The 9,679-nt window shown below is 42.8% G+C and overlaps 1 protein-coding gene across 2 annotated transcripts; it reads left to right on the top strand.

Moving 5' to 3' along the window:
• Window positions 1–929: 929 nt before the first annotated feature.
• Window positions 930–9,440, top strand: PDS3 (phytoene desaturase 3). 2 transcript variants are annotated; one of them, XM_086503931.1, is made up of 14 exons: window positions 930–1,251; window positions 2,185–2,317; window positions 2,392–2,480; window positions 5,720–5,777; window positions 5,862–6,017; window positions 6,120–6,268; window positions 7,534–7,653; window positions 7,740–7,953; window positions 8,030–8,132; window positions 8,211–8,258; window positions 8,344–8,389; window positions 8,468–8,655; window positions 8,736–8,898; window positions 8,974–9,440. In XM_086503931.1, exons 1-14 carry the CDS (start codon window positions 1,090–1,092, stop codon window positions 8,977–8,979), a joined length of 1,635 nt encoding a protein of 544 aa, XP_086360057.1. In that variant the 5' UTR covers window positions 930–1,089; the 3' UTR covers window positions 8,980–9,440. The 2 variants fall into 2 exon arrangements, with proteins under 2 accessions (XP_086360057.1, XP_086360056.1); XM_086503930.1 differs by having other exon boundaries at window positions 931–1,251; window positions 9,011–9,440.
• The last annotated feature ends 239 nt before the right edge of the window (window positions 9,441–9,679 follow it).

Here is a 9,679-nt window from a genome sequence, read left to right as displayed (position 1 = left end):
TCTCTTATCCACGAGACTAAAGAACTCGGGGTCTTCAAGGAAGACCCCGTCATGGGACCGGACAAGCACACACACAAATCTTGATCTTAACAAACGTCCAACTTAAAAATGCATTGATCAACGCCCCCCAGATTTGAACCTGTCACTTAGGTTGTGGCAACGCAACAGGCTAACCACACGATCGTGTGCCTTTTGCTATCCACAAAGCCCAAACAAAACCCTATAGAATAATTCATTGCAAGGGAAAATAAACTAAGGCAAAAAAGTTAAACTCAGACACACCCCTTTAAAATAGATACACCCCTTTAAAATAGATAGACCTTGATTCTACCTTGCATCTATTGTGTCCAACTCTCCATTGTAGATCCCATGATGGGTTCATGACAAGGCCTTCTTAGAAGGATGTTCTCTAATCCTTAGGCTCCCTCCTCCTCACTATCTCACACAGGCATGGGCATGAGGGGATCAATGGCCCATGCCCATTTTGGGGATCAAGTGCGATCTGAGTCGTCCGATGTGCTTTGTGTAAATTTGGGAAGACAAGTAAACTCGAGTGCAGTAAAACTTGTAAATTCGGGCTGTCTCCCCTCCCCTCCTCCCGCGGATTCGAACTGAGGACGTCCCCTTTGCAAGCCTACCACCTTAACCACCTCGCTTGCGCGTGCTTATTGAAAGTATAGGGGCAAGGGTTTCTTCTATGATGAACCCGCCGTTGTGTAAATTCGGGTCAATTTAGTAAATTCAGAGCACGCGCAAGATCGATGATCCACGATGCCCGCGCTCCGGGAATTAGACGCGGGCCATTGATCCCCTCGTGCCCATGCCCGTGTGAGATAGTGATGAGGAGCCTCCCCTATGGGTGGAGACTCGAGCGCTCAATAGATGTGCGAAATGGGGTGAGGCTTTTATGGCTTGGATGTATTAGAGGAAGGGAGGTGCTGGGAGGAGATTCCGACAAATTACATCACAAAACATCACCCACATCGCCTCATTTGCAGCACAGCTGCACGACAGAGGTTTTCTCCTCCCTCAATCAAATACGTCTCGCTCTCTCTCTCTCTCTCTCTCGTGCAGTATCATTGTCGCACAATGCGGAGCCTTTGCTCTAGCAGCAGCGTGGTTTGCCATGGCGAAGGCAAGATGAACGAAGGGTACCACGCTTCTTCCTTCTTAGCTGGACCTTACACTCCATGTTTGGCTCATTTTCCAGCAGCGAGCTCTGGCAATGGCAGACGATACCGGCCTCTGCAGGTAAGGTCTTCATGATCCCTCTTCTTGTGTTATCCACCAGAGTCTCCCGTCGATTCTAAATACTTCAGTCTTTTGCCTGCACGCATTCATAAAACCTCCGCAACTTCTGATGTTTTTCTGTAGCATCTCTTGCATGCCGTACATCAAGGCTATGTTTGCCTTTAGCCATCGCTGCTACGATGAAAAAAGCGAAAGACATTTTCTTATGATCCTGTTCAGAGTCGAAACATCATTAGATAACAGAGATGAAGTAGAATACCTGCCCAAAGTACTCAAGAGCTGTAGAGAGGGTCGTGCAAAGAATGCGACTGGGTAGAGGTTCATTCAGGCTTATGCTTGTTCTGGATTACATTCCCAGGCATGCAAATTTTTGGCCTATCAACTTTTTTCCACCTTTCCATTACAGTGCTTTATTGCCAGGCTTCATTGTTATTGTCTTTTAGAGATATGAGAGTGATCATCTTGTACGTGTTTTTGACGGCTGCTTAACAGGCTTACTGTTGTAAATTCACTACAAGGGTGGCTTTGGTCATCTAGCTTCCTGACAATAGGAGGGCCTTCGGATGTAACTGCCACGGAATAGAGTGGTTTGTATACTCCACAAACGGGCTTCCAGTAGTATTGCATACTGCTTGCCACTTTCCTATGCAACTTCCTCACATTGATTCCTACCTATGTGAAGGGACGGGTGCTAACTTTCATGCATACGTAATTGACCGTTTTTGGTCACGTTTCGAGCATGAGTCACTACAGTTTGTGGCTGTGCACCAGTGTCTAAATTGGCGGGGCCTTGTCCAACGCTGTCTTGCATTTTGCGAGTTATCTCTTGATCCTGGAGATTTGCATTTTCAACTGCTCTTCATGTCCAGAAGAGTTCTTGTGGTATACTTCGAGCAGGTGTTTCTTGTATGAAAAAAGTAACTTGTCTTGCAGATTTCGTGCAAAGATTTTCCAAGGCCAAATATTGACGAAACTACCAACTATTTAGAAGCAGCAGCTTTGTCTGCCTCCTTCAGAACTGCTCCAAAGCTTGACAAGCCTCTGCATGTTGTTATAGCTGGTGCAGGTGTGGTATGCGGCAATGTCGGTGATTTGCTCCTATCCAAACTATCATATTCTAATTTATGTTTGTTATTTCAGGTCTGGCTGGTCTTTGCACAGCCAAATATGTAGCAGATGCAGGACACATTCCAATAGTCTTAGAAGCACGGGATGTGTTGGGTGGCAAGGTACATTTTATCTTAGCTTCTTGCAAGGAAAGAAAGGGAAAACTAAGCTCATTTTTTTTATGCTAGCTACATTTTCTCAATGTCATTAGTGAGAGCAAGGACAACTGTCTACTTTCTTTGGTATTAAAATTTGGCAATAGGCAGTCCCGATATCCATTTGATATATGCGTGCCCTTATATTTTGAAACCACGACTAGCCTAGAGCTCCTTATGCAGTGGGACAAAAAAGGAGGGCCAAGGATAAAATATAAATGAAATGCCTAGTTTGCTAAAAGCAACACTAGAAGGGCTCAAGATCGTGCTTGAGCTTATGCTGATCCACATAGAAGACCTCTTGTTTTTAAAGAAGGGGAACAAGTCTACCTCAGAATGCCTTAAAAATCTGAAACCATGAAGACAGGATTTTGTCCAAAATTAGCACCAAGGTATTATGGACCTCTCACAATACTGGAATGAGGGCTTTCAAATTGCACTCCCCGTACACCAGATGGCGCATTTGAATGTGAGGCATTGTGAGCCCTTGATCTTTGGTGAGATTTGAGGGCTGGCAATGGGCCCCCAAGGTTGAAAAGGCGCCTTTCATCCAGAATCCTTTAACTTGGGAATGATTCAAGGGCCAAGACTGCCCCCTCTTTTACCCAAGGGAACAAAGTAGGCTCCCCCCCCCCCCCCCCCCCCCCCCTCTCTCCCCCCCGTCCCCGCCCCCCCAAAAAAAAAAAAGAATAAAAGAAAAGCCATCAATTAGGTGGCCATGGTGATCATAGTTACCAGGAATGGGAAACCAAAATGGGAACGCCGAACAAAATGCCATTCCCTGTTACGGGTACTCACGTTTGAAACACGGAATGGGGATTCGGAACGGGAACTTGGAATGGGAACGGGGAATGGAGACCTGAAAACGGCCATTCCCTGTTACTATGATGGTGATGCCTATGTGTGGCTCTAGCCCGATGGTACGTGGCCCTTGCCCGACCATGCAACATGGCTAATATTTGGAAGGGATAAGCACCTCACCCTGTATGCCCTCTGGAGTGTCGAAAAAAAAAGCCACTTTCTTTTAAAAACTGATGTCACGTGACACATCCCAACCCTATGTGTCCGTGGACAAGCTACACCACAGCAGGGTTCAGTCAGTCCAGTCAGTTTAGATTAGCAGTGATCTGGCACTTTTGTGAGTCTATTCGTAGACCGTACATGCCCAGTCACTTAGCATAGATGCATATCCTCCGGTTGCACACAGCATGATCATCGGAATTCCCATCAGAATCCATTCGCATCAGTTAGGGGAATTTTCCAGTGCATTTAGCCTATTTTCCTATTTATTGGGATTTTGACTTATTATTTTTAAGCGACTTTCCTACAAAAGTAGGTAGGGCAATTTTGCTAAGTTTCTATATAAGCAAACCCAAGTTAGCACTAAATGGCAGAAGAGGCAGCAGGAGCTTCCCGCTCAACAGGCAACTTCTCAGCAGTACCCCCCCCTCATGACCCCCCTTGCGTTTTTGCATCCTGACACCATCCTTGGCGATACCTTCTTCAGCAAGCCATCGCCATCCATCGTCAGCCCCTAGTGTTTGCAGATCCCCGCCATCGCTAGCAGATCCATCAAGTTCCCTTAGCGTTTTTCCAATACAGCCCAACCAGCTTTTTTCGATTGCAGAGCCAAATCAGCCCAACGTTTTTGGCTAGCAGCAGGATCCCTTCAGCGTTTTTGGTTTCAGCCCCTTGCCGCAGCAGATACTCGCAGTTTCAGCCCTAGACACGGAAGCAGATCATCCCCCAGAATGGTTGAAGATGCTCCCCCATTTTCAGCCATAAGAACGCAGCCAAAACAGTCATTTTCAGCCACCGAAACAGTCCCCGAATTCAGCGAATAGAAGATCTCAGATTTCAGCCATCAAGTCGTCGTCGTCATCACCGTCGTCGTCATCGGCATAGTCCCATTGCATCAGTTCATTGCATTCGCATTGTACGCCCTTGTGCAATCAAAGAATAGACCACTGTCGCCGATGAGAGTGGGGCCTTCGGAGGAGGGTTTTACAACCCCTCGGTGTCGTATGTCTTCTCTCTCCTTCTCTCAGTCTCATTCATTTGCACGCACTAGATCCACTCACTTTGTTCGTGATCACCACACTCTCTATAAGACGGAAAGCTCTCTCTTGCCCTAAGAACTAAAAGGAACCTTGAGCAGTAAAGATCACTAATCTTGAGAAAATACAACATTCATTCCGTTGCACCTAACAACTGACATTGTTCTCCTCAAAACCACCAAGAGGTTTCCTTTGTCCCCAAACCTTACAAGGCCCATATGAAGTCCGTACTTTTCCTAAAGGATTACTTTATTGCCTTCCTAGTTAAATAGTAATCGGGGAACGAGATGAGGATGGCGGACATTTTGACAAGAAAAGGTGCATATTGCATGTCAGCAATTAAGTAAATGTGCATTCTAGCGTTGTGCATGCCAATGCAGAATATTTCCAACCTAGTGTTTCAGTATCGGTTTGCTGTTTTTGTTTTTGGGGTAAGGGAGTTGAAAACTGAAAAGGGAGACTATAATAACCTCCACAATGGAGATCTTATTGGCTCAAGAGACAAAGCGAAACGTGGCCTGTGTATCCATGTCCTCTGGGTATCATGGTCCTCCAGGTATCATGGAAAAATTCTGAAGTAAAGATCAAACAGAAGCAGAGCCAACGAGGGGTCACACAGGCAGGAGAAGAGGATACTCATACTCGAAGTTAATGTGAAAGTCATGGTACTTGAAGGTTCAAATTTAGCCTGGGTGCTCAGTTTCTGATAATCTATACCCTGCCTTATAGTTTGGCTTGTACTACCTACTAGTTATATTGCATGTTGTACTTGCTTTATCAAAACCTCCAGTCTTTTTAAGTCATCGAACCAGCTCAATCCCGGTGCTTGGAATTTGAAATTTTATGGCACACAAGTTTGAGGTGTTGTAAATACAATATACAGCCCACATGTTTTGAAAGTTTCAGCTTCAATAGTTTGTAGTGATTGCTTGTCAGAGTGTTTTGATAATTCTTCGTTCAGCATTTGGTAGTCAACAAAATAGGCACCAATTGTTATTGTCTCTTCCCTGCCTTGCCTGTGTTCAAAATCGTCACAAGGTAGACTGTTGTTTGTTTCCTTTTTTAAGTTAATATTTAGGAACTATATGTTGCTAGATAGCTACTGGAGGTGATCTCTCTGGTTGTCTCTCATGAGCCAGTTTTTTCCAGGTAGCAGCCTGGAAAGATAAAGATGGGGACTGGTATGAGACAGGACTACATATATTCTGTGAGCTTCATGTTTTTGATATTTAATTCAATGTTTAATTTTATGCATGTTCAGGCTTTTAACTTTGGTTCATGTTTTGTGCAGTTGGAGCCTATCCGAATATACAAAATCTTTTTGGAGAGCTTGGCATTAATGATAGACTGCAGTGGAAGGAGCACAGTATGATCTTTGCAATGCCCAACAAACCTGGGGAATTCAGCCGTTTTGACTTTCCTGAAGTACTTCCTGCTCCTCTTAACGGTAGTAATGTAAACTTTTGCATTAAAATCTTGTGGTCAATACATAGAAATTATGTTAAATTATGTTTGTTAGATTTCTCTTGATAGGCTGGATGTGCTTCAGGTGTATGGGCTATTTTGAGAAACAATGAGATGCTGACGATTGCGGAAAAAGTTAAGTTTGCTATTGGCTTGTTGCCTGCGATATTGGGTGGACAGCCTTATGTAGAAGCTCAAGACGGGCTAACAGTCAAGGAATGGATGCTCAAGCAAGTAAGAACACTATACTGAAGTCCCCTTCTTTTGAAATTACACACACACACACACTACATTATGCACTATCAAGAAACATGGCTGAAAACAAGAGAGACGGAAATTATGAACAAAAAATGCTTAACTCCACCTACTTTGATCATGTGAGGGAAAAACCTCTGAAAGAATCATGCATTGCATTGCTAATATCACTCGCCTTATGAGACCAAGACTCCGATAAGCCTTGAGGGATAGTTCCGCAATAATGAGGACAGAGATGCTAACTTGTATCATGACCAATCAATTGAAGACTGGAAAAACATCTCTAAAAGCAGAGACACAGCACGCTCCCCTTACAAAGTGGATTAGCTCATTTGGCCTACAAACACTTTCTTCATAACTGAAAATTGCTACCCTATAAAAGAGTCAGCAGACAACAAACCTCCTATACATAATTTAAAACAAAGTGCCAGCATGACAATAAGATTGCCAGTATTCCAAATTAAAGGGACTTTATTTAACTAGAGCTTTTTGAAAACTATCACATAGGCAGAGTGTTTTTGCAGTATTTGTGAAGTTACCGTTCTCAGTGTGGAGTAAACAAGAACACAAAGTCCCAATTGCTTTTGCTTCATGAAGTAGAGATTTAGCAAGAGTTCTGGCAGAGAGCCCTACAGTTTGCAAATATTCCACCACTATGACCCTTCCTTCAAAGGAATTTATGTGTTCTTTTTCTTGCTGTCTGCACTATGTTATGTTTCAGAAGTTTTTGCAGCAATAGACCTGCTGAATTTTTAGCTTTTGAGAAAAGATTGCTTTTATTTGTGGTAATGGCCTTGACTAAGCATGGGGATCAAGGGATTTGTAAACTGAAAAGGACTCGACCCCATTGAATTCTTGTTGAACTACGCTTCTTGCTCAGGCAGCCCAGCTAGAGATTGATGTGTTTCAAGTATAACATCACACCCACATTGATTTCTAATACCTTAGTACCACTATCAAAAAAACATCATCACTCTATGCATGTTGATTAAACAGAAATGTGTTGTTCCCCATACTCAGAAGCACGAAATAGATTTTTATTTCAATGTAGGCTTCATCTCTTGATACCTTGAGTCAGGTTGCATTTCATATCTTCCATGTTAATTTCAATGTAGACTTCCATCTCTTGATACCTTGGGTCAGGGTTGCATTGATTTTATTCAAGCCTTAAATAATTAACTCGTTTTGTAGACAATCAGTTTCAGGCGCTAATATGCGGCTGTGATGTTTTGATTTTTGCTTAGGGAGTGCCAGAACGCGTGAACGACGAAGTTTTCATAGCCATGTCGAAAGCTTTGAACTTCATTGATCCAGATGAGCTCTCAATGCAGGTGGTTCTCATTGCTTTGAACCGCTTTCTTCAGGTATGTTCTATCAGCTAGAAAAGCATTGAAATTAACAGTGCCCTCTTGCTAATAAAGCCTTAAATTAAGCCTGCATATAACTTCAGGAAAAACATGGATCAAAAATGGCCTTTCTTGATGGTAACCCACCAGAGAGATTGTGCCAGCCAATTGTAGAATATTTCTCAGCAAAAGGAGGGCAGCTTCACTTGAATTCAAGGTTACAGAAAATTGCGCTCAATGATGATGGCACAGTGAAGCATTTTGAGCTCACTAATGGAAAGATCGTTGAGGGTGATGTTTATGTTTCAGCAATGCCAGGTATAATCAGGAAAAATACATTTTAAAATTTTTTTTTGGGAGCACTTATAACCCTCATTATCACTTTATTGTGCAGTTGATATTTTGAAGTTGTTGTTACCACAAGAATGGAAGACAATCCCATACTTTGACAAACTGAAGAAACTGGAAGGTGTTCCGGTCATTAACGTGCATATATGGTAAATTTCTTGCCATTTTGGTATAGAACTCGTGTCACACATCAAGTTTAAACAGCAGCATGGTTCCTACTCCCACAGGTTTGACAGAAAATTGAAAAATACGTACGATCATCTCCTATTCAGCAGGTTAGTTCAAACTTAAATTGTGATTGTCTCTATTAAGTTGTCATCAATGTATATTGAGATGATACTAGTGGGCTGGATTATGCAGGAGTCCTTTGCTAAGCGTTTACGCTGACATGTCTCTTACCTGCAAGGTATCTATTCGACTCTCTTCATACTGAGTTACTATGTCTGGGTGAGAAAGTTCTTATGAGATGATTGTTCTCTTACAGGAGTATAATGATCCAAATAGATCAATGCTAGAGCTTGTGTTCGCCCCTGCTGATAAATGGATAGGACGCAGCGATGAAGAGATCATAGAAGCAACAATGAAAGAGCTTGCAAAGCTCTTTCCAGATGAGATAGCTGCAGATGGAAGCAGAGCTAAACTCTTGAAGTATCATGTAGTGAAGACTCCAAGGTAGGGATTGATGTCTTGCAGTGGATATTGAATGGAACAAGATGTTGTGTATGCTAATCAGCATTGATATTAAAATGCAGGTCTGTTTATAAGACAGTTCCAAATTGTGAGCCATGCCGCCCTCTTCAACGGTCGCCGATCCGAGGGTTCTATTTAGCAGGGGATTTCACAAAGCAAAAGTATTTGGCATCAATGGAAGGGGCGGTGCTCTCGGGGAAGCTTTGTGCCCAAGCTATTGTACAGGTGAGTACTATTAAACCCTAACCTTTACTCCAACTTTCTAAGAGAAGTTTGTCACTTAGCTTGTAGAAGTTTCAGGGTTAATATGGGTTTTCCACTTCTCGGACCCTGGCAGGATCAGGATAAATTACAGCTCTTAGCATACACAAAAGACACTAAAAAAGCAGAGGTCTCTCTGGTGTAAAGGTGCATTGCAAGCTCCACGAACGGGTAGTTTTTCTGAAAGCCACGACGACTAATTCATTTGATCAACTTCTGAAAGTGAGTAGCTGACCTGCAGCTTATTCCTGAAGAATGGCAAAGCCCAGAAAGTGAAAGCTGTGTGGAAGTTGTAATTGTTGTAGAATATTATTCATTATGTAATTGCTCAGAGGTCATGATGTCTATTATTTGGGGGCATAATGTAAACGAAGCAACCCCCCTTTCCCCCTCAACAGCTTAACTGATGAGAATCTGCAATATGCCAGAATTGTAACTTCTCATTTGAAGAGTAGTTTGGATGGTCCAAATTTCAATAATGTCATGGGCATATCCTTTCTTGCAAAGTCTTCAGTGCAGATTATACAGGGGTCAAAGTTTCTCCATTGTTTCTTGTACTTTAACATGCTATTATACTGGACGATGATGGTATGTCACGGTACTTATGGTTCCAAATGCTGGATTTAAACAGAATTTCTATTGGACACAGAAATCTCTTGCACAATGTTTACTATCATGCATGGCTCATTCTTGTAGGGTGACTCCAATCATTCAGTAGAAGTCTAAATTATAACCAATCCTTAAG

The sequence above is a fragment of the Adiantum capillus-veneris genome, chromosome 28 (assembly GCF_014529385.1).
Source record: "Adiantum capillus-veneris isolate H3 chromosome 28, ASM1452938v2, whole genome shotgun sequence".
Lineage (NCBI taxonomy): Eukaryota > Viridiplantae > Streptophyta > Polypodiopsida > Polypodiales > Pteridaceae > Adiantum > Adiantum capillus-veneris.
This window is presented reverse-complemented; position numbering and strand designations above follow the sequence as displayed.